Source organism: Saccopteryx bilineata, chromosome 6 (genome assembly GCF_036850765.1).
Source record: "Saccopteryx bilineata isolate mSacBil1 chromosome 6, mSacBil1_pri_phased_curated, whole genome shotgun sequence".
NCBI classification, from domain to species: Eukaryota; Metazoa; Chordata; class Mammalia; order Chiroptera; family Emballonuridae; genus Saccopteryx; species Saccopteryx bilineata.
The window spans coordinates 100694303-100719060 of NC_089495.1; the positions used below are offsets into that span (position 1 = coordinate 100694303).

Genomic DNA, 24758 nt, shown 5'->3' on the forward strand with positions numbered 1-24758 from the left:
AATGTGTTTGAACCAATCAACCCATGGCTGTGAGAGGAGAAGAGACAGAGAGAGAAAGGGGGGGGGGGTGGAGAAACAGATGGTTGCTTCTCCTGTGTGCCCTGACAGGAATCAACCCAGGACATCTACACACTGGGCCAACACTCTACCACTGAGCCAACTGCCCAGGGCCATCCTCTATCTTTAGTTAACATGTCTTTCTTGGTGTTGGCTGTTTCTTTATACAGATGACCATAAAAATACAGATATATCCATATAGATATGCAACCCTATCTGGTCCTAATCTTGCTTCTGAACTCAAATTCACATTTTAAATAATTCAAATATCATGCTTGACATTTCACATAAGTGCTCCAGTTGTGAGAAAAGCTAATCTCATCCAACGCAAACAGTTGCTTCCTCCACGAGTCTCTCCACTTCCTGTGTTTCCTGTTTGTCTTCCAGGGCTTGCATACCTCACCCCCCCCCCCCCCCATCACATTCTCCTTCAATCAGTCACTGTCTCTTATTCTACCTTCAGACTGTCCCACCCTTCATTTGCATTTCAATTACCCTGCCTGGTTTGGGTTCCAACCACTCTCACCTGAATAACTGAAATAATTTTAGGATTTGATTTCCTGGCTTCCACTTCTCTCTTCTCTGATATTCCCTCCCTCCAGGGATATAAAACTTGCTAAAGAAGATATAACCACGCATCCCCTTCTCAGTCATGGTCACACTCCTCTCTGATTACAGAATCCCAGCACCACGGTGCTTGAGGCTCTTCGGGATTCACCTTCTCTCTAGTTTTTTCTTCCATTACCCACTACACACCCAAGACCGTCCTACAACTCTAAGTCACATGGACAGTTCACCATTCTCCAGCCTTGTATTCAAGTCTTAGTCTTCTGCTTATAGGTTTCTTCTATCTAGACCAGAACTATAGAAACTGTGTTCAGTGTATTTGTTGTCAATCCATGAAGATAAATAAGTAACAGAAGTTGACAGTGAGCATTTAGAAACGTGTATGGCAACTTGACAAAGTAATTTTATGTTTGTTGAACCTGATATTAAATAATACAGCCTTGTATTTTGTATGTTATTTTTATATATTTTTTTCAGTAATTCCTTTCTATCTTATGAAAGTATTAGTCCATGATCAACTAAATAAAAAAAAAAAACCTGGACCCCGGCCGTTGGGTCAGTGGATAGAGTGTTGGCCCAGCATAATGACGTTCCAGGTTTGATTACTGGTCAGGGCACACAAGAGAAGTGGCCATCTGCTTCTCTCCCCCTCCCTCTCCCCTTCTCTCCCTTTTCCTCTCCTGCAGCCAGTGGCTTGACTGGTTCAAAAATAGATTAGTCGATTTGAGCATCAGCCCCAGACAGGGGGTTCCTGGGTGGATCCCAGTCCAGACACATGCTGGAGTCTATCTTACTATCTCCCCTCCTCTCACTTAAAAAACAAAAACAAAAACCAAAAAAACCCTGGCCACCTCTCCACAGAAGCTTTGAGAAACTCTGGTCAAGACTGGCCTTTCACTCCCATCCTTAGAAGACTTATCAAGTGAAACCATGCTCATCCTTCATGCTCCAGCTCAAATGATACTTCCTTCGTGAGTTTTTCCCTAACCGTGCAGCTTAGAAATTGCTTGTACATCTGTCTACATATAATAGCTCTTTTCTAAAACCTTTGTGTGGTACTTCCCATGCTGTGTCTTCTGTTAGCTACACACCGCTTCTTCTCTAGGTTGGTTGCTGCAGGCAAGGCCCCTTAGGCAAAATATTCAATAAATGTCTATAAGATGACGCAGTTACTGGAGACTAAATAAAAAAAAGAATGGGGAAATGCTTTCCATTTTCTACGTATTAGCACAGTGGGCACTCAGAATAAGGTCCAAGTTCCTTGCCTGACACCTCCTCTGAATAGTGTCCTGCTCGCCCCTGAGATGGGCCTTTGTCTATGCTGTGCCCACTACTGGGGCTCTGTTTCACCCTCTCTGTCTGGTGAATCACGCTCGTGTACCCTTCGAGACTCAGCTCATGTATCCTTTCCTTCAAGTTCTATCTCACCTCCCTTTCCTCTCGACTTCACTCATTCTGCGCATCCCTCTCCCTGGACACCTGCTGTCGAACCTGAGACGATCTGTTCAGGTGCCATCTCCCACCCCTTGAGACTATAACCTTCTTGAGGACAGGGACAGTATCTTACTAATCTTTGTGCCCTCAGTGTCACACACAATGTATGCCACATGCCAGTGAACCAAAACACCTTTTATCTGAACACTAGCTACTTTGGAAGCACTAAAGGCAAAACAAGAATGCGACCATCGGGTGCTGGAGCTACCGTGCTAGCCAGCACAGTGAGAGGAAGGCTAATTTAGGTTAGCCTGAGAATGGACTTGCTGATTGGACATCAGAAAACACTGGAGAGATGACATGATTACAATTAGTGGCTTTTTGTAGGAATGGGTATTTTATTATGTGGGGGACGCGGGAATTAGAGGTTCAGATTCTGAACCGAGTATAATTGAGGGGACAGACTCTACTGTTCTAACTAGAAAATTCTGGCTGCTGATTCACAAAAGGTCCGATAAACAAGACTGATATTCATGTAGGGTCTAGTCAAGAGGCAAAGGAAGGGCCCTGGCCAGTTGGCTCAGCGGTAGAGCGTTGGCCTGGCGTGCGGGGGACCCGGGTTCGATTCCCGGCCAGGGCACATAGGAGAAGCGCCCATTTGCTTCTTCACCCCCACCCCTCCTTCCTCTCTGTCTCTCTCTTCCCCTCCTGCAGCCAAGGCTCCATTGGAGCAAAGATGGCCCGGGTGCTGGGGATGGCTCCTTGGCCTCTGCCCCAGGTGCTAGAGTGGCTCTGGTTGGGGCAGAGCGACGCCCCAGAGGGGCAGAGCATTGCCCCCTGGTGGACAGAGCGTTGCCCCTGGTGGGCCTGCCGGGTGGATCCTGGTCGGGCGCATGCGGGAGTCTGTCTGACTGTCTCTCCCCGTTTCCAGCTTCAGAAAAATACAAAAAAAAAAAAAAAAAAGAGGCAAAGGAAGGTCGCTGGTGACAACCTTCTTCACTGAGAAGAACGATGTGCCGCAACAGAGGCACATGATGAAGCGGATGTAACATGGGTGGCAACATTTTCTGTTCCTCAAATCGCAACCCGGCCACCCAGGATCCATGCGTGGGCCCGAGCTGTGCTTTGGAAAGTCATCAAGTGATGATTTCCTAGCTCCTGGCCAGACTTTGTGCTGTTCACCAAGGAAACATCCATGGTTACTGGGATGACACGGTGACCTCAAAATAACTGGAAGTCATTAGTCAGTCAGAGACACACAGTACTGGCAGAAGTTGGCAAAAATAGGACCAAATCATAACCTTCTCATTTTGGTTACAACCTAAAGATTTACATTCCAGATGAAGCCCTGTCCATCCTGACTGGCAGCCATATTTTTAACCAGCACCATCTCTCTCAGCTGAGGATTCGAAGGCCTGTCTGAGAACAACACCTCTGTGCATTAAAAATTAAGACCCTTGAAAATGCTGTGTCAGCATTTAAATGCTGAAAAATGTTTTATGAGTGTATGTGAGAGCTACACCTTATACAGAAGTGTGGAGTTGGAAGAAGATTACAGAGACCTGGCAGATAACAGGGACCTGAGCTTTGGGCTCAGACAATTCCTTCACTAGCCACATCTTTCTGATCTTCATATCCCTCATTGCAAAGTGGGAACAAAGTATCTATAGTTCCTAGGTTTGTGAGAACTGAGATAACTCTATGTTTCAGTTTCCTTATCTTTCAAATGTAGAAAATCATCCTGACCCATTCCTGTGAGGACTGACCAGCACAATGAATACAAAGTACCTGACTGGGGGCCTGGGGGGCAGTCCCAGCCATGAACACTAGCAAGGTAGGGACGAAGCCAGCTGTTCCGTGGAGATTGCTGTATGCTGGGCTCTCTTTGCAATGGTTTACATGTAGCATCCGAGTTCCTCTTCCCAAGCCCTATTCTTTGTCATTCCCATCTCCCAGGGCCCAGGCTGTCTGGCCGCAGAGGTGGCACCATCAGCCACTAAGCCATGATGATGGTGATGATGATAATAACGACGATGATGATGAAAATCTTGATGTGGCACATGGTAACTGCTCAATAAATGCTTGGTATTATTAAAATGTTGGTTTACTTGTAAAGATTTCTAGAGACACTACTTTTCTATTATCAAAGCTATATTTTCTTTTTCAGATTTCTATGGGAGAAGGAAGTAAAAGCCTTTCTGAAATAGTTACTCTATTTAAGAATATTCAGGAAGTTATGAACCCCAATTCCTTTATATTTTCATCGGCACCAATTTCTTGTTTGCCCTCTATCTAATCCTATTGGCTGCTTTTCAGGAGCCGGTCACAGTGTTCTTTCATTTCTCAGTTGGAAAGCTGAAAGCTGAAAGGACATTGCTTTTTGGTACTGGTCCGGTCACCGTGGTGTTGCAGCAGTCTTCCCTGCGTGCTAACTCTCCTTCTAACCCAGGCTTACTCGGTGGTCTACTGCAAGAGGCTTCCCTGTGTGCTGACTCTCCTTCTAACCCAGGCTTACTCGGTGCTCTACTGCACGAGGCTTCCCTGCGTGCTGACTCTCCTTCTAACCCAGGCTTACTCGGTGATCTACTGCAAGAAGTCAGAGTAGCCAGTCTGACAGTTCTTCCTTTCGTTGAGCCTTTAAATGTAATAATTTATTTAGAAGGACTGATCGGATGATTAAATGTGATGATGTTTGTAAAAGTAACTATAGAATGGTGGCCAAAAACTACCAATTAAGACATGAACTAATATGACAGGAGGATTCTGATTCCTTCAGATGTATCCTTGTGTCCCTTTATAATGCTGTCAATCCTCTAATGACCTGCTTGTCCACAGGGTAAAGCCCACTGGTATCAGCATGTTCTCACAGCACCCAAGGCTGGTCATGATCTGGCCCCTGTGACTTTGCCAACCTCTACCTTGCCACTGCCTCCCACCACACACACGCTCTCCTTAGTCCTGCTGAACGAGCTGCACTCGTACACACTGTGCCTGCGTCTGGAATGTCCCGACTCTGCAGGCGCCTCGGAAAGTCCTCAGCATCTTTCAAGAGTGAACTGAAGCATTACATTTTCTCTGAATTCATCACATAACAGCGTGCACATACTTCTCTACAGAACTTAGAAAATTCTTCGCTTGTTTGTCTTAAGTTCTTCCTTTGAGGGCAGTGCCTGCATTTTATTTTTCTACCCCTAATGTCTATTGTGCATCAAAAACTTAAGAAATGAATGAACCATATTCATTCTTTGGTCTTAGTACAAGCACCACCTCCCATTACTCTCATCTCCCATGAACCACTCCTTTTGTTTCTTATTCTCCTATTTCTTGCCCAGGAGCTCAGAGCCCACCCAGCAGTCCCTCTCGATGCCCAGGGCACTAGCACTTGTGAAATGAGTGACTAGAGAAGAATATTTTACCATTCGATTGTCCACAGAATATATTTTGTTCATACAGTTTATACAAAATCTTATGCTGTTTCATCCAAAACTACTGTATTCAGATTTTTAAAAGAACAAATGACTTAATTCTTACATTCCCTGAATTTTGAAATTAGGTGTTTAGTTAATCATTATAAAGATCTTTCCTCTTGGCAATTATAGAATGTCTCCTAATCTCCTGATGCAGTTTAGATCTGCATCATTTAAAAGTAAGTCTTTTCCAGAATTTTGGATTAAGATGTTGATTAAAACTGCATTATGGAGCTCCTTACCTCCAGTACTTAGCAAGTAATAAAAAACAAACCTCTCACCCCCCCCCCCCCCAAGAACAATTACAAATAAGAACCAAAGAGCAAAAGGGTATAACTGAAGGTAATAGATTTCAAACACTCGTGGAAAGGACACAGAAGGTTCCGGAGCAGAGTGGAGAAGCGTGTCATGGCCTGGGTCCTCACCCCACCCTTTCTCCCCTGAAATGAGGCATCTCTCTTTCTCTCTCTCTCTCTCTCTCTTTTTCTCTCTCTCGGCAAAATCATCTTACTTACTGTGTGATTTTAGAGAACACTTAGCCCTTCCTTAGTTATCTGTACAAATTGGCCAGATACCATTCCAGTGTAAAATCTCCAAGTAACAAGTCTTTGTTGAGAAAATATTGAAGCAAACTAGTCAATATTTTTAGAAACAAGAGCAATATTTAGATCTGGGGCAGCCAGTGTGTGAGCCTGCAGAAAGGTAGTGTGACAGGGCTGGGAGAGGCAGGAGGAGAGGCCGGCGGCACGGGGAAGGTGCAGCCGGTGACCCACAGGCCCCTCTGCCTCTCCAGCCAGTGACAGCAAAATGATTTCCAGGAAAATAATGCTATTTGTGAATTCCCGGCAGAGGGGATATGCTCATAGATCTTGTATTTGTGGGGAATCAAGAAGTATGATGTCTTCTGGGGTTGCTGGTCAAATGACCATTTCCCAGACAGGGGGAAGGTGAGGTCAAATCTTCCTTGGAGCACTCAACTAAGAAAGCCATGGCATAACCCCAGCTTTACGCAAACATTGCGCCATTTTTTTTCTGGTTGGTTCATTAGGGTTCAGATCATTTTCTTCAGTAGTTTTGGGATCAGCTCAGCTTTCCGGCCCAGATTATTTTCTCGGTGCACTAAGTGGAGGATTACCTGTAAATTATCCAGGATGATTCGGAGGGAGTGCACCTGCCTTCGGACAGCACCTGAAAACCTTTCATAGGTTGTGGCATCATATTCACTCATTTGGATCTCCTTCAGCCTGAAACCAAAGGGGGCAAAAAAGACAGCAGCTGAAACCCCACACGCGGGACTCGCAGCCCCACGCCTCTGCTGCGAGAACCAGCAAGCGTCTCGGTGACCTCGGTTGCCTGCGAGGACAAAGGCACGCGGGGTGTCTCCAGCCAGGAGTTCCAGAGGAGGGAATGTCCAGTGCATGCTAGGAAGTGATTAACAAGTTGTCCTGCAGGAGAAAAGAGTCCCATTTGTAGTATTTGCTGATTTTTGTGGTGTACATGCCACAGTGGATTTCAAGCTGCCAACGACTTCACTGAGTTAGAAAGAAATGAGCACAATGGATTTCATACCCTTGCTAACTAACCCTGAATGATGTGCCTCGATGTCGGCAGCTGGCCAGTGTGTGTGGAGGCTCCTAGCTGCTTTTCAAGGCCAAGGGCATATATTTGATGACTAGGATAATATAGTTCAGACCCAAAGAATGTAATTTAATGTGTTGCTATGGACAGTACTAGAGTTTTCTGAAATTACTGTGTACTTTTAATCGGATACTTGTATTTTAATATTGTGGCTTTGAAATTCCTTCTTCCCAGCATAGTGCTCCTTTCTACCGCTGTTCACCACCTGCTTCTGCTGAGGCCCGGCCTGCGCACCCGGGGCCCCTGAACACATCGCATGCTGCGCCTCAGGGCTCCCACTCCAGGGCCCTTCCCTGCCTCTCTGCCTCCTACCTCCCGCACGCTCCTCAAGACTTGAATCGATAATCATCACCTCCTCTAGGAGGCCTGCTGTGATCACCAGGCCTGTCCTCTGCTCTTACCTCACACTGAACTCTGTCAGAGCACTTACCACCTGTCCTGTCTCCCCACCAGCCGCTCTGCTCCTTCAGGAAACGGCTGGGTCTGGCTCACCTCTCTATGTACGGGGCCTAGTATGGCGCCTAGCATCTGATAGGTGTGCAAAATAAACTAAAATGAATGAACAAGTTAAAAATTAGTCTCAAAATCATTTAAGATGCAGCATCTTAAACTAATCACATACAGAAGGTGCATTCACTGACTGAACTTCTTTTGGGTTTTGCAGTGTCATATTCATAATAAGCTAGTTTGATTACGCATTTCTACACATTTCTCTAAGTGTAAAGGGTGCTGACATTAGGACAGGAAATAATGAATGTATATCTCAGAAGCCTAACCACAACCACGGTCTTCTCAACTGCTGCATATGCACATGTAAGTGTGTGTGCATGTGGGCAAAGCTAGAGGTATGGATCCCAGGTGGATGGATGAAACTATTATCTAAAATGTGTTTTTATCACCTTGGGCTGCCATGAGAATGAATGGTCTCTATTCCTTCCTGTCAGGCCAACCACTGGGAAGATCCATCCATCACAGGACAGAGTATTTGCTAGAATCACATAATGTTAGGCCTAGACTACCATGGGGCAGATTTGCAATACCTGCCCTACCACCCAGCTGGGTTAGCTATTGCCAGCTTAGGTTTCAAGACCCAGCTCAAAGACCACATCCCATGGAGTCTTGTGTGACCTCTCCAGTCAACCGTCATGCCCTTTCATGTCTTCTACAGCTAGCTACTACAGAAGCTATACACTTCATTGCCTTGAATAGCTACATTTGTTTCCATTTATCATAGTGTTTTCAAACTTCATCTTCCACAGTATGAAATATGCTTTACAGTACACACAAATGCATGTGTGTGTATGTATCTGTGTGTGTGTGTGTGACAGAGACAGAGAGAGACAGACAGCGAGAGGGACAGATAGGGACAGACAGACAGGAAGGGAGAGAGATGAGAAGCATCAGTTCTTTGTTGTGTCACCTTAGTTGTTCATTGATTGTTTTCTCATATGTGCCTTTACCAGGCGGCTACAGCAGAGCCAGTGACCCCTTGCTCAAGCCAGCGACCTTGGGTTCAAGCCAGTGACCATGGAGTCATGTCTATGATCTCACACTCAAGCCAGTGACCCTGCACTCAAGCTGGTGAGTCTGCGCTCAAGCTGGCAACCTGGGGTTTCAAACTTGGGTCTTCCACGTTCCAGTCTAACACTCTATTCACTGTGCCACCACCTGGTCAGGCATGTATGTGTTTTTAAATGAACCAAAAATGTAATAAGAAATATGTTAACTACATGTGATACACTCTGATATTCTCTTTTTTTCCTCTGGGAGAAGGAACGTGCGTTATCTTTTTCTCTGAATCTGAAGAACCCAGCACACAGTGGCACTCAATAAATACTGTTCATAACACTTTGAATGCACTGACTATCAAAGGATAAATACCTGAGAGTTAAAATAATGTCTGAATGGTTGTTTCCTGAGGTGACATGCCAAGGTGTCCTTCTAAGTTTACTCTCTGTTCTGAAGAACAAAAACAAATATGTGTATAGGACTTGAACTCCTAACAATACTGCTTATGTTTAGTTTTGGCAAGTCTAAAACCCCTCTATAAATTTTCATTAGATTGAATGACATCTTGAGTGTCAGGCTGACAGAAGCTGGACATGCCTTGTCCTTAGCGGAGGGAAAAATACACACACACACACACACACACACACACACGAAGGAACCAGGTGGTTGGTAAGTCATTTTGAGCAGAATCATCTTCATGAGGAGATCAGAATTAGCTCCAGCTATAGGGGAACCTCTGGCACAATCACGTTGAACCCCAAGACACACCACATGCTATTCTAATTATGAAAAAGTCTGGAAATCATATTCCAGGTGTGTCAGCTTTCAGAAAGATCACCTACCAGGTGTTTAGAAGTGGTAACAAATTCTGAAAGGTGAAGTCTGAAGCAGGGAGCAGGGAAAGAAAATAGGTAATTTTCGAGCCCAGATCAGAAAGCTTCCCAGTGCTAATGCTCTCAAGCCCACAAAACGAGCTGAAAAAGTGTCTTTCTGCTGCTGTAACCCTGATCAGAGAGCTGCGGGGCACAGCGCCTCACCCCCAAGTAGTCTATGTGGCCTGTCTGCACGTTGTTGGCACAGTATATGCTTAAAGGGTATATTTATTGTTATGTAAGAGTCTGGGAATTTGGGTTTTCATTTTACTTTTTTTGTGTAGGTCAGACTTAAATACTATAATTTTGGATCAATTTTGAGGAAAACAAACATATGCTGAGATCCACTGTATAAAGCTGATTAGTTTTGCAAATGGTAGTTGGTATAATTTCCAGAGCTGGTGCCCACCTTAAATGCTTTTCTAAGCATGTGAAAGTACCTCACTGTCTATTTCATTCATGTTTTGTTGGTTTAATGTTTCTGTTCTGCTTCCTGCACGCCTCATGCTTCTCTACTTCTGTTACTCTTGCTGAGATAATCAGTTTTGATAAATAGAAATCAGTATCTAGATGAAATCCAGACACAAATGAATGCAAACTACCGTATTTCCCCATGTATAAGATGCCCCCATATATAAGACACACCTTAATTTTGGGGCCTGAAATTTGAAAAAAAATGTATTACATAATGTTATTGAACTCAAGTTTTATTCATCATAAAATTCATACAACTCCTCATCCGCGTGAAAAAGTGGGAAATGCAAGTTAAAAAAACTACAACCACTGTATAAGACACATCCAGTTTTTAGACCCCAAACTTTTCGAAAAAGGGTGCATCTTATACATGGGGAAATACGGTACATGTTGTGTAGATCAGTGTTTTTCAACCAGTGTGCTGTAAGACATGGTCAGGTGTGCTGTTGGGAAATTAAACATGGGTCCCCAAACTATGACCCGCTTGCCGGATATGGCCCACAGAGGCTATTTATCCAGCCTACTGCCAGCCACCTCCATCCAAACATAAACATTCCCCTCACAATCCCTCCAGCTATCAGCGACAGGAAGAGTGGAGGCACAGGGAACGCTCACTGACCAATCACCTTCTAGGATTCATCCCGACCACTAGCGATGAACCAATAGTAGGCCGCCTCTCATCAACACCCAGGAAGGTCCCTGATCGGGCTGCTGTGCACTTGTCATTGTGTGGCCGCATTGAGTAGTTAAAGCTGCTACTCCTCCCCATGGTCCCGATTTCTAATCCTGGTCAGGACTGGAGGTAAATGTTGCCACCACTAGATGAAGCCTCAGCCTCAGCTGATTATGTCTATCCTGATGGTGTATATAGATATTTGACCTTTTTCTTTTTAAAAGAGGCCCCCGCAGAGGGTGATATACAATGCATCACAATGTTATCTATATTGTATATGGCCTCCTGAAGGGTCATCTTCTTAAAGAGCTCAAATCTCTATATACACCATCAAAACAGTATAGATGCTCTGAGGACTTATGATGTTACACCAGTACCCAACATTTTCTAAAATTGATTTTGTCCAGTCTCTATATAGAGAGAGTATTTGCCAAATTGATTTGAACCCACAACCTTGATGAAAGCTCCAGTATCTATTAGCCCGACTGTATATATGAGGGGATACATGGGATTGTATATATGAGGGGATACATGGGACTGTATATATGAGGTTACATGGGATTGTATATGAGGGGATGTTATGTGGGACTGTATATGAGAGGATATTACGTGGGACTGTATATGAGGGGATGTTACGTGGAACTGTATTTATAAGGGGATGTTACGTGGGACTGTATATATAAGGGAGGTTACATGGGACTGTATATATGAGGGGGTTATCCTTTTTTATTTAACTTTTTAAAAATTATTTTTATTTATTTATTCATTTTTTTAGAGGGGGTAGAGAGAGAGAGAGAGAGAGAGAGAGAAGGGGGGGAGGAGCAGGAAGCTTCAACTCCCATATGTGCCTTGACCAGGCAAGCCCAGGGTTTTGAACCAGCAACCTCAGCATTCCAGGTCAATGCTTTATCCACTGCGCCACCACAGGTCAGGCTTAACTTTTTTTAAATAAATGTAATTTATTTAAACTTTAAATAAATTCTAACAGTTAGAGTGTCATTTTGTGTCATTTGGTAGGTGGTGTGCCCCAGGATTTTGTAAATGTAAAAATGTGCCGTGGCTCAAAAAAGGTTGAAAATCACTGGTGTAGATGATGTCAAGAACCCATCAGTAGTATTACCCTCTCAAGGGAATATGGTGGATCTCTGGGCTGATGGATAGGCTTGGCCATCACTTTCTGGTTTTAGCCAGACTCTGAATTAAGTACTAAAAGGTGATACTGTTATTTGTACGCATGTGTAAATTATTCATTATGCAAATATGCACAGGTGTCTGCTGTGCACCAGGTCTGGGTGTAGGTACTGAGGATATATTACAGACAAAGACCTCTGCTCTCAAGGAACTTAAAGTCAAGTGGAGAGGCAAACAATTATTCACACAATTAATGATATAATGGGTAAGAGTCATAAGAACTATGGAGAAAAGGTATAAAAGCATAAATGAAGACCTGACCTCATTCTGCATGTGCCTAGAGTTGCAAAATAACTTTAAAACTATTTGATCAGCCTGACCAAGTGGTGGCACAGTGGATAGAGCATTGGACTGGGATGCGGAAGACCCAGGTTCGAGACCCCGAGGTCACCAGCTTGAGCGCAGGCTCATCTGGCTGGAGCAAGAAGTCACTTGGTCTGCTGAAGGCCCGCGGTCAAGGCACATATGAGAAAGCAATCAATGAACAACTAAGGTGTCACAATGGAAAACTGATGATTGATGCTTCTCATCTCTCTCTGTTCCTGTCTGTCTGTCCCTATCTATCCCTCTCTCTGACTCTCTCTCTGTCTCTGTAAAAACAAAACAAAACAAAAAACTATTTGATAGTGAAGAATTATTACTTTTTTATTTATTTTTTAAAAATTTATTTTTAGATTTTTATTTATTTTAATTTTTCAGAGAGAGAGAGAGAGAGAGAGAGAGGAGCAGGAAGCATCAACTCCCATATGTGCCTCTACCAGGCAAGCCCAGAGTTTCGAACTTGCAACCTCAGCATTTCCAGGCTGACACCCTATCCACTGCGCCACCACAGGTCAGGCAGAATTATCACTTTTTTAAAGACATGGTTATAGTATTAAGTATGTGTAGTTTCCTTTTAGAGTGCTTATCTTTTAGAAATGCACTTCTTTTTCTTTATTAAGTGAGAGGAGAGGAGGCAGAGAGACAGACTCCCGCATGTGCTCTGACCAGAATCCACTTGGCAAGCCCCCTATGGGGTGATGCTCTGCTCATCTGGGGCCATTGCTCTGTTGTGCAATCAAGCAATTTTTAGTGCCTGAGGCAGATGCCATGGAGCCATCCTCAGAGCCTGGGTCCCACTTCCTCAAACCAATTGAGTCATGCTGCAGGAAACGAGAGACAGAGAGAGAGAGATAGAAAGAGGGAAGGGGGAGGGGTGGAGCAGCAGACTGTTGCTTCTCCTGTGTGCCCTGACTAGGAATCACACCTGGGACAGCCACATGCTGGGCTGATACTCTACCATTGAGCCAATCAGCCAGGGCCTAGAGATACACTCTTAAATATTTATGATGAAACACAGGACACCTGGCCTGACTGGTGGTGGTGTAGTGGATAGCATGTCAATCTGGGACACTGAAGATCCAGGTTCAAAACCCCAAGGCCACTGGCTTGAGCACGGGGCCACTGGCTTGAGCACGGAGTCACTGGCTTGAGCATGGGATCATCAACATGATCCCGTTTTTGCTGGCTTGAGCCTCAGGTTTCTTGGACTGAAGCCTGAGCAACAGGTCACTGGCTCGGCTGGAGCCTCCCCTCCCCATCAAGGCAAGTAAGAGAAACCAATTAACAAACAACTAAAAAGATGCAACTACGAGTTGATGCTTCTCATCTCTCTCCTCCCCCTCTTTCTACCTCTTCACTCGTTCTCTCTGTAAAAAAACAAAAGATGGGATGTGTTAGATTAGCTTCAAAACAATCCAAGGGTGGGGACTAAGAGTAAAGCCAGAATTTTCTTGAAGCTTGGGGGATAGGTCCATAGTGTCCATTACACAGGACAGGGCAAAAGTAGGTTTAATGTTGTTTGTATGGAGAATATAATAATAATAGAATAAAACTCTGTTTCATGTACTCAGAACTGTACTTTTGCCCCATGCTGTATGTGAATCACACACACTCAGGCAGGCCTTGGTTTGAACTGCACACAGCTCCCTTCATTAGCACAACAACACAAACCTGCTGCCCACGCCTCTACCTTTGTTTATGTTTGAAAAGCTCCATAATAAAAAGTTAAAGAAAAATCTTTAGAGGTACTGACTGAACACCAATCAGATGCTTTTGCACGTGAAAGCAGAGCCAGGTTTCCCTGCGCTGGGCTGCGCTGGGCTGCGCTGGGCTGCGCTGGGCTGTGCTGGGCTGCGCTGGGCTGTGCCGTCTCTCTCAGGCGCCCCGTGGGTTTGCATTGCTTCCTCTCCAGTCCCTCACCCTGGGCCACCTCCTCTGTCTGTCAGCCACTTTACGGTGTCCTCTTGTACCTGGGCTTAGATCTTTTGCAGCACTCTGTAGAGGCGGACACTCTCACTTTCTCCTTTCCCTCGTACTCTCTTCCCTCTTTCCCACCCACTACATTTAGTCGCAACATCCGCACAGATGCTCCTCGACTTCCCTCGCCTGTGGCCAATAGTGCAAACAGAGCCAGGTTCCTCACCCCTGGGAGGGAAATCGGAGCAGGGGCTGCACACTCGTGCCCAGGCTCTGCTGAAAGATCTTTCTGCCTCCCCAGGAACGACTTGTGTGTCAGAGTGTCTAGCCATCTGTCCACTTACTCCAAATTCGAGACTGGATATTTACTTGTGAGGTTCTGAGCGTGGCGACCACAGAACTTCATTAGTTGGGGAGGGGGAATGATGCTTATCTAACTGTTTGGGTCTCTTCCTAAATGGGTATTATTCATATGAAATGTAGAGAAGAGTGATATTTTAATTTGAACAAGACCTTTCACTATAGCATTCCTCCCACTTTTACTTTTTATTTTGAGAAGTTTAAACTGCTTGCATTCCTAACATAGTTATCTGTCCTCATACCCTCTCTGAGCAGCAGGGAGAGGGCAGTCATTTATCTCCAGATAGCAAATTCAGGCACAGTGAGGACGGAACACTGTCCAAGGTCACCAGGGAAGGCGGCAGAAGGCTGAGAGGAACACTGTGTCTTATCTACCTGCTGAGTACAGGGTCCTAGGCCCTCAGGCTTTCCTGAGGGAGTGGCAAGAGGAACCTGCCTGTTTGTCCCCATTGTTCCTTCTGTTTACTTGTAGGATGTGTAAGCACAGCAAGGAATGTTCTACGTGGGAGGAATGTCGTGAATCACACACTCAGGCAGGCTTTGTTTGAACTGCACGCAGCTCCCTTCACTAGGCACAGACACAGACCTGCTGCCCAGGCCTCTCCCGAGTCCCTCCGTCCCCAAGGGGCACTGCTGCCCCTTCGGCGGCTCTCACTGCCGTTGAAGAGCATATGTGGGTGTTTAGTGAAAGCATCTGGGGCTTCTTCTCTCTCTTTTTTTTAAAAATATTTGTTGATTTTAGCAAGAGAGAAAGGGAGAGAGTGAGAGACAGGAACATAGCAGTTAGTGCATGTGCCTCGACCCGGGCTTGAACTGGCAAACTCTGTACTTTGGGACAATGCTCTAACCCAGTGGTCCCCAACCCCCGGGCCACGGACCGGTACCGGTCCGCAGAGAAAGAATAAATAACTTACATTATTTCCGTTTTATTTATATTTAAGTCTGAACGATGTTTTATTTTTTTTAAATGACCAGATTCCCTCTTTACATCCAAGACTCACTCTTGACGCTTTTTTCAGTCACGTGATACATTTATCCGTCCCACCCTAAAGGCTGGTCCGTGAAAATATTTTCTGACATTAAACCGGTCCGTGGCCCAAAAAAGGTTGGGGAGGGACCACTACTCTAACCAACTGAGCTATCTGGCCAGGGCAACTTCTTCTCATTTTTTTAGATGGTTCTGATCAAAGTGGCCCAGAATGGTTCCAGATCATCAGAAAGTTACACCTGGATTTCAAGGCCTCCACCGACAAGGTTCCCCGTTCAACCTCACTCCCCACCATCCCCGGCTGGTGCCTTGAATCCAGAGAAACAAGCTGGCCCTCTCGGCTGTAGACACTATGCTCATCCCACCTAGTGCCTCTGCTCACTTGGTTTCCCCTTCCTGGAATACCCTAACCCTGGCTGAGCTCAGCCTAACGCACATCCGCCCCCTGACTCATCCTTCTCTGCACTGCCAGGGGGGCAGTCTCTGTACTACGTGACTTCAGCACTTACCAGGAGTGTGCCTGAGTGTGAGCGTGATAGTGAGGCTGTGTGTGTGTATGTGTGTGAGTGTGTGTACTAGTCCTGTCTCTAAATAATTCCTAAGGGCAGAAAGGGAACATCACGTGAAGTTACCTGACTTCCCTATGTGGCTTAGGAACTGATACGGATGGAATGATGTAGGTCAAATAAGTTTGTAAATATGATATATGTTTGCTGGCTTATAGTTTGCATGGGGTGTGGGGGACAGGCTATAAGCTGGCAAAGTCATTATAGCCTAAGGCTTAGTTTTAAGACTAAGCTTTTCCCACCCTTTTAATACTAAGATCTTTTCAAAACTAAGCTTTTCCCCACACCCTTGACTATTGCATGATGTGGCGTGGTGCACTCTTATGAGGAATCCCACTTAAGCCTCAGATAAGTGGCTTTGTATCAGAGGCTTCCTTATTTGTATATTGGCTTAAAGCAGGGGTAGTCAACCTTTTTATACCTACTGCCCACTTTTGTATCTCTGTTAGTAGTAAAATTTTCTAACCACCCACCGGTTCCACAGTAATGGTGATTTATAAAGTAGGGAAGTAACTTTACTTTATAAAATTTATAAAGCAGAGTTATAGCAAGTTAAAACATATAATAATTACTTACCAAGTACTTTATGTCGGATCTTTGCTAAGTTTGGCAGAATAAATCTTTATAAAACAACTTACTATAGTTAAATCTATCTTTTTATTTATACTTTGGTTGCTCTGCTACCACCCACCATGAAAGCTGGAACGCCCACTAGTGAGAGGTAGGGACCAGGTTGACTACCACTGGCTTAAAGGCTTTAATTTCTACACTATAAAACGAGGCAGACCAGGGGGCACGCTCCCTCAGATCCTGTCATCAGTATTGCACAGGAGAGGCAGCCAAGATGGCAGAGTGCTGAAGGGGAGAAGCCAGTTTGTGCAGAGTTTGTGCAGAGAGAAGGAGATGGGGAACAGAGGTGAATAAGGCTGGTGAGGTAGAAACCTTTGATTCTAGGAAACTCGGATAAGTCAGTGGCTTTGGGAGCCCTGAATGGAAAGGGAAGTGTTTTCCCACTGTGTATTTCTCGCCCGCCAGGTGTGAGCTAGGATTAAAGGTAATGGCCCACCAGTTCTCGGTTCTGTTGTTTCATTACCATCTGTCCGAATCAAATGCAAACCAGCATGAGCCAGGCAGCTATGATGGTGGCCGTGGCTACTGGCTTTACAAGTGATTTGAACTTTAATTTCTTTTATGAGAAATACCTTTGGTTTTACTTCCTAATGTGCTCAGTTCCACCTTCCATACAGTTACATGCAAATCAGTACCTTTAAAAGAGCCTGAGTAGAAAGAATGGGAAATTATGTTCACCTGGCTGTGTCCATTAGGGAGGAGGAGGCCATGGACTTCAGTCTGTGGTCCAGGCTGCTGCATAGAATGGAGAACCACACAGAGATGGGTCTCCTCAGGGTCCACATGTCCCCATAGTGGCCAACGATGCTCTCCATGCCATGGGCCCACTCACCTCTGCTCTCCATGCCATGGGCCCACTCACCTCTGCTGAAACGCTTTTTGGGCCATCTCTCTCGCAGCTCTCTTCACCTCTTCGGGAACCGCGTCTTTCTCTGCCTCGGAGACCTGGTACACGGTGTGGCCTGCATCCAGCCGGTAAGGACCCCCTTTGCCACCCAGGCCTGCAGTGTCTCTTCCCCCTGGGAGGAAGCCATGAAAATCCAGGTCGTTACTCTGATCCACAACACCAAAGAGGTCAGATCATGGATTCAAGGCAGTCCTGGGAAACATATTAATTGTATTTAACTAATAGTTAAATATTTAGAGGAACTTCTTTTGGAAACAAAGGGTGTCCCCATTCTGAATACTCTCCCTTTTCTCCACCCAGCTAGCTCGTACCCATAGTTCAAGGCTCACCCCAATGTCATGCCGTGCCATCTTATGACTGTGCCTCACAAGAATCCCTGTGCACTCTCTGTTAACCTTTAAAATTCATTCTTCCTTTCTCACCAACTGTATGGTGGATGGATTTCTAGTTGAGATATCTTTGTACCTCTGCACCTATAAGAGTGGCTTGAGCATCAAAAATACTTAGTATATATTTGTTAATTAAATGAAAAACACTTCTTTTCCTTCATGTTACCTTAGTTTTCCTTAGAATAAGAAAAAGACAGCTAGGCCATAGATATCATTTTATCTGTTCTGCAAATGATAAAATATGTTGCGCAGAGAGGTTAAACAACCTGCTTACAGCCTCTTATCAGTGGCTTACTCAAGATGAAATCATTCATCATGCCAACTTTGAACTTTAGCTTAGAATAACAGACAGCAGATAAATGCCGCCAGCTTCAAAACAGTCTTCCGATATAAACCCATTTACATGACTGTAAGTGTGCATTATATAATGCTGCGTAAACTGTTTATGATGTAAATATAAATCTGTGCACGCAGTCTGCACAGCACACAGTCTGCACAGAGGTCACTTTTTCAATATGGGGAGAGATAGCTATCTCATCCAATTCATAGGAACAAACACAAAAATTCAAACACAATGAGAAGACAGAGGAATATGTAAGTGCCTTGAAGACTATGCAGGTACTATTATAAGAAGTGGTGAGAACTTTGCCTAACTAGAGAGGACTTACTTTGTTTAAATACATTCAAATTCAAATTATTTTAATATACTACACTGACCTGAAGAATACATATATTAGCTAAGATTTGGGCTCTGGGCTACCAGTTGATCACCCCAGCTTTATGCTGATTAAAATACTAGTTGTTTGTTTTGTTCATTTACACATAACTTGAAACTTAGAAGAGAATCTGATATTAGAGGAGCAGTATAATATAATTAGTATGCTAGTATTATATAGTAGTGAATTGCAATGTGAAGCCAGAACGCCTGAGTATGAATCTTGGCTCCAATGCACTAGTGATGTATCTCAGTCTCATCAGTAAAATGGGGTTACTAATATCATTTACTTCATGGGACTGTCATGAAGTTAAAATGCTTAGAATAGTATATGGCACAAAGTCAGAGCTATAATAAGTGACTGATCTTACTATTCTCATTTAGGCAACTTCCAGTCAAAAAAATGAGGTAATTTCTAAGTTTCATAAAGTGGAAAATTTGAAAGCTTTTAGGGTTTGGTTAAATTATGTTACATTTTTATTTCCTCTGTTGGGGCCTTAAAGGTGTAATAAGTAAAAAAACAAGAACTCATCACGAACTGCTTTCCTTACCAGAGTCCAGGAAGGTCATTTCCTTTTGGGAAATACCATGAGAACAGCCTATTAATTATCTGGTTCAAGAACATCTTATTTCATTCTTATTTAGATTCTAGCAGCAGAAAATTCCTTCTTGGTTGTGTATAATTCCTGGCTGTCACTCATGGATAGCCTATGGGCAGAGGGCACTAGTTCCTGGATAAAAGAGTGAGCTATAGAGGAGAAAAAACTGTTGATGTGACCTACTCCCTATGGGAGGCTCTTCTTAGGAATGGGTGGATCATGAATCAGAGCTTAAAACTTCCTAGGCACTGAAATGACATAATTTTTTTTTTTTTTTTTTGTATTTTTCTGAAGTTGGAAACGGGGAAGCAGTCAGACAGACTCCCGCATGCGCCCGACTGGGATCCACCCGGCATGCCCACCAGGGGGCGATGTTCTGCCCATCTGGGGCACTGCTCTACTGCAACCAGGGCCATTCTATCACCTGAGGCAGAGGCCATGGAGCTATCCTCAGCGCCCGGGGCCAACTTTGCTCCAGTGGAGCCTTGGCTGCAGGAGGGGAAGAGGGAGACAGAGAGGAAGGAGAGGCGGAGGGGTGGAGAAGCAGATGGGCGCTTCTCCTGTGTGCCCTGGCTGGGAATCAAACCTGGGACTCCTGCATGCCAGGCTGACGCTCTACCACTGAGCCAACCGTCCAGGGCCTGAAATGACATCATTTTTGAAGGCAAGAGCACCCCATTGTGTGGAGGCTGGCATGAGTGATGGTCAGCATGGGCCACATGGTCCCTCTGGAGAGCCACTTTCTGGTGATGAGGTGAGAGAGTTCATCATAACCTCCACTTCCAAGAACTTTTACTTTGTACTAATTAAATAAAAATGCTTGCTGGAGGTCCTAGACTTCAAGGCATAATCTTGAAGCTAACAGTGAATATCCTAAATCAGCTCAGAGATGAGTGGAGAATAGGCCAGGGAGGGGCTTTGATAGTGAAAAAGGAATCAAATGCCTTGCTGGGCCAGAGCTAAGCTCAATATAGATGTTGTTGAGGGAAAAGAATGAGAGAGAAAAAGAATATGAAGCAAAGGGGCCTTGAAAATTGAGATACAGACACTGAGGAGAAAGGCAGCATCTTCAGAGAGACACGTGGGGTAGTGGACTCAAGCTGAGTAACAAGCAAGGGCCTCCAGGTAGAGCAGCCCACAGATGTGGGAGATCACATCTGGTGGCTCGTTCTACCGTTCTACCGTGCATTCCAGATGGATCCAATCTGGCTGGCTTGACACTAATTTCCAGATCAAAGGACATTTCTAAAAATACCCTTTCTTTAGAGTGATGCTTGAGGAATAAACAGAGTAGGCAAGAGTACACAGGCCTATTTGATAGCACATTGTCCCAGCACAGAAACCCGTTTCCTGCTGAGGCTGTCAAGGCCGAGAGGCACGGACCATCCTAGGGGAAGGCGTGGCCCTCGCCAGCACTCCTCAGTAGAGATAAGATCAGACCGTGCACACAGTCTGGCTGGATTCCCGCAGTGGGGCAGATGTGATGCTCCAGCTGCCTCAGAGGGAAGAGGAAGAAGCCGTCATGGGAACAATGCTCTTGTCAGGCAGCCAAGAGGAAGGACTGGACCTCAGCCATCGGTTCAAACTGCAACCAGCTCTCTTATCTCCAAATCCTGCATCCTCATACTCACTTCTGAGATGTGGAAGACAAGCCCCGTTTCTTTTCAAAGTGAGGCAGTCAGGAAAGAATTCACTATAGATTCCTGCATGATCCCAAGAGCAAGGGATAGAGTAGAAGGGATGAAAACTTCAATGACTACGTTACTCTGCAGGTCTTGTGCTCCATGCTTCACAAGCATAACCTTGTTTAATCCACACCACAGCCTTGAGAGGCAGCTAATGTGTTGGGCAGATAAAATATATTATGCTCACTTTGTTAAAAATAGCGCTGCCCACGTGAGGCCGTCGCCCAGGTGATATTAATGTGTGTTGAGAATCCTTGTAGCCTGGGGCTTGGTTTTGGGATTAAGCCTTTCCCACCCTTTTTGATGTGGGGTGGTACAATCCAATCATGCCTCAGAGAAGTGACTTTGTATTAGAGACTTACCTATTTTGTATATTGGATTAAAGGTTTTGAATCTACACTATAAAATAGGGGCAGAAAGGGAGCTTGCTCTCTTGGTTCCTGGGATTATCATTAGAGGAGACAGCAGAGAGCAGAGAGCAGAGAGCAGAGCAAAGACAGGCCATATGGAGGAGGCCAGGGGAAGCAGCCAAGATGGTAGAGTATTGAGTGAGAGGCCAGTTTGTGCAGTTTGATGCTGGAGAAGGAAGGAGATGGGGAACAGAGGTGAATAAGTCTGGTGAGCTAGAAACCTTTGATTCTAGGAAACTCGGATAAATCAGTAGCTTTCTGAGCACTGAATGTGAGTGGGTTTTGGAGCCCAGTGTGTGTTTTTACTTGCCCGCCGGGTGCAAGCTAGGATTAAAGACTATGGCCCACCAGTTTGTGGCTCCGTTGTTTCTTTACCGACTGTCCGAATCCAATGTGAACCTGCATAGGCCAGAAGGCTGCTGTGACAGTGGCCCTGGCCGTGGCTCCTGGCTTTACATAATGTCACCCCCTTCTACTGATGAAGCGGCTTGGGAAGGGTCCGCATGGTCTCAGGTCACAGGGTGGCAGTCTGTGGACTCCAGTTGGCAGGGCTTTTCCATGTCTTGATGTCATGCTGGAACACAGGCCAAGAGCATGACCCCACTGACGAATGGGAGGCAGAAAAGGCATGCTGCTCCCTGAGCCTCCCGAGGGTGCTGTGCTGCCCACAGGGGCTGGTGAGGTCTCAGCAAGCTCGACCCCAGGGGATACCAGTGCTACCAACCTGTCCCGCCAGCCCAAGTATTGCCGCCCACGTGGGGTTCGTTGTCTGGGTCCTCCTTTCCATGTTTGGGAGAACTCACGTCTTCACCGCTGTCTCTGTTGATTGTTATCTAAAAATGAAGGATTGAGATATTATCACTATCCCATGACCAACACCAGAAAGAAGAATTTTCCCCTAAGTCCTGGAGGTATCTCATAAGCCCGGGCAGAGCACAGAACAGATACTGTTAGTGTTGGCAAAAGTGTCATCAGATTTAACATCCATTTTGTTGGGAAGGAGATAAATGTAATTTGTTTTTGATAGATATGTAAATTCCAAACTGCCCTCTTGATGTTCCGCTTATCTGTCAGACCTCACCCTTACTGGACTATTGCCCCTGAGACAGAGGAATTCCAAAAAGCTGAGAAGCCGCCCCAAGGAGGGGCTCCGGACACACCAGGACTTTTGATTCAACACCCACATGCTCCAAGCCCCCAAGGAGGAGCATTCCGGACATACCAGGACTTTTGCCTCAGTATCCCCTCAGGCTCTCCCAAACACTATATAACTCGCCCCTAGTCTGTAACTGGTGCTCTTCTCCCCCAGGAGAAGTGCCCGTCAGGGTTCCTTTCTTCCTTTCAATTAAACCTGTTACTCTGGTCTTTCGGACTCCCGTGGATTCCAACAGTTTTAAAAAAAGAAAGGGAGCTGGACTGGGTTTACAGAACACGCTGTGAGCACTGACACCAGAAACAAGGCCGAGGGAAGCGGGGAAACAGAGCTCCCCAGACTGCCGCTCTCTCAGCGGCTTAGGACCACTGCCCAGCCTGGCCAGCTGAGTCACAGCACACATACATGGAAACGCTTAATTTCCAAAGAAATCTCATTCTTTGAGAATTGTCTTTCTCTATAAAATTTATGAAAAAACTCCCAGAAAATGTGTCTAATTATTTCAGTGATATATGTCATATACATAGACACTAAAAACAGATTATTTATTTTCTAGATTCACTCTAACTTTATTGTGGTATTTTGTAGCTTTCCTAATTCATCTCTATTCCTGCAATTCAAACAGAATAAGCAGCATTTTAGCCTTCCTTTGTGAGAGCTGGTGGCTCATCAGTCCCTAATTTCATTCACCACAGATTAACTAAAAGGACTAATAACCACACAGGAATTCCAATCCTACTGGGCAACTCAGTAGATATTACCTCACAATAAAAAGAAATGGAAGCAGTTACATTTCATGTACTGTACTAGCCCATTCCCAAGTGCAATCATTTTTAGGGCAGACTGGATCAAATATTGATCTATTTGTTCAAATAAGACTCACAGAAAAACGTATTGGCAGGATGCTGTGCAAAGTACCTTAGGGCCTACGACAAGGAATGGAGGACTGGTCACTGCCCTCAAGCTGCCTGGAGTGGGGAGGGGCAGCTTGTGAAAGGACCGGAAGGAGGACGCCGGATCAGTCTCTATAGACTGCTCCATTTATTGTTAGGATGTTGACTTTTCATTCTGTGTATTAAGGCTAACAAAGGCATGTAAACAACTTAAGGTCTTTGCAAGTAAAATTAAGAATAAATTCAACATAACTTCCATTGTCTTATAACCAGACCAGTTCATTTCAAATGTCATGACATTGTAGAGATTTTAATTAACTGGACTCTTGTGCCAATAACTTTGTTGGCATTAAAAGAATTTTGGTCATAATTTCAGCATATTTTAAGAACATTTAGCAGCCAAGACATGACCATTGATATGAATTCCACACACATAATCATGCTCTAAAAATGGGTGAACATAATTTCTTCTTTTAAAAAGTAGACTATGTAGAATAGCTAGTAACATTTAGAGTACAAATAAACATTTAAACTACTTTCCCCAAAACTTGCTACCACTTTCCAACTTGTCCAGAGGTAATGGAAGGCGATGTTTTCAACCACCAGGCCCTGGACCGTCTGCTGCAAAAAGAGGTAACCACCCTGATGTTGTATGAAGATTATAGACCCAGTGATCTGAGTAGAATTCACTTATGCTCAGGGTGACTTCTGTCTGAGTGGTCCCTGAAATAATTCTATTTTTACTGGTCCCCACTATAAAAATGTTGAAAACCACTAATGTAAGAAATTAAGCAAAATAAAATAATAAAAAAAAATCTTGGCCTGACCTGTGGTGGCGCAGTGGATAAAACGTCAACCTGGAAATGCTGAGGTCGCCGGTTCAAAACCCTGGGCTTGCCTGGTCAAAGCACATATGGGAGTTGATGCTTCCTGCTCCTCCCCCCTTCTCTCTCTCTCTCTGTCTCTCTCTCTCCCTCTCTCTGTCCTCTCTAAAAGTGAATAAATAAAAAAAAATCTTATGGACACAGACAACAGTGTGGGGATTGTGGGAGGGAAAGGGGGCTTGGAGGAGGTGAAGGAAAGAAGGGGTGGATAGATGGCAACAGAAGGAGAATTGACTTGGGGTGGTGAACACACAACATAATATATAGATAATATATTGTAGAATTGTGTACCCAAAACCTGTATAATTTTATTAACTAATGTTATGCCAATAAATTCCATAAACTTTTTTAAAAAGAGATAAGCAGTAAATTTAAAATATGACTACAAGAATTCTAGACCAGCACTAACCAATAAAATGTTCTGTGTCGATAGAAATGTTTACACCTGTGGTTCCAAAT

At 44.7% G+C, this 24758-nt stretch overlaps 1 protein-coding gene across 2 annotated transcripts in view; it reads right to left on the reverse strand.

The window, feature by feature from the left end:
- VWA8 (von Willebrand factor A domain containing 8) overlaps positions 1-24758 on the reverse strand; it is a 381245-nt gene that overhangs the window by 29795 nt on the left and 326692 nt on the right. For both annotated transcript variants that reach the window (XM_066237778.1, XM_066237777.1), the window contains exons 38-40: positions 22094-22202; positions 17527-17683; positions 6661-6769 (exon numbers count right to left, since the gene is read on the reverse strand). In XM_066237778.1, coding sequence (XP_066093875.1) covers positions 6661-6769; positions 17527-17683; positions 22094-22202 — 375 coding nt within the window. The remainder of the gene's footprint in view (positions 1-6660; positions 6770-17526; positions 17684-22093; positions 22203-24758) is intronic.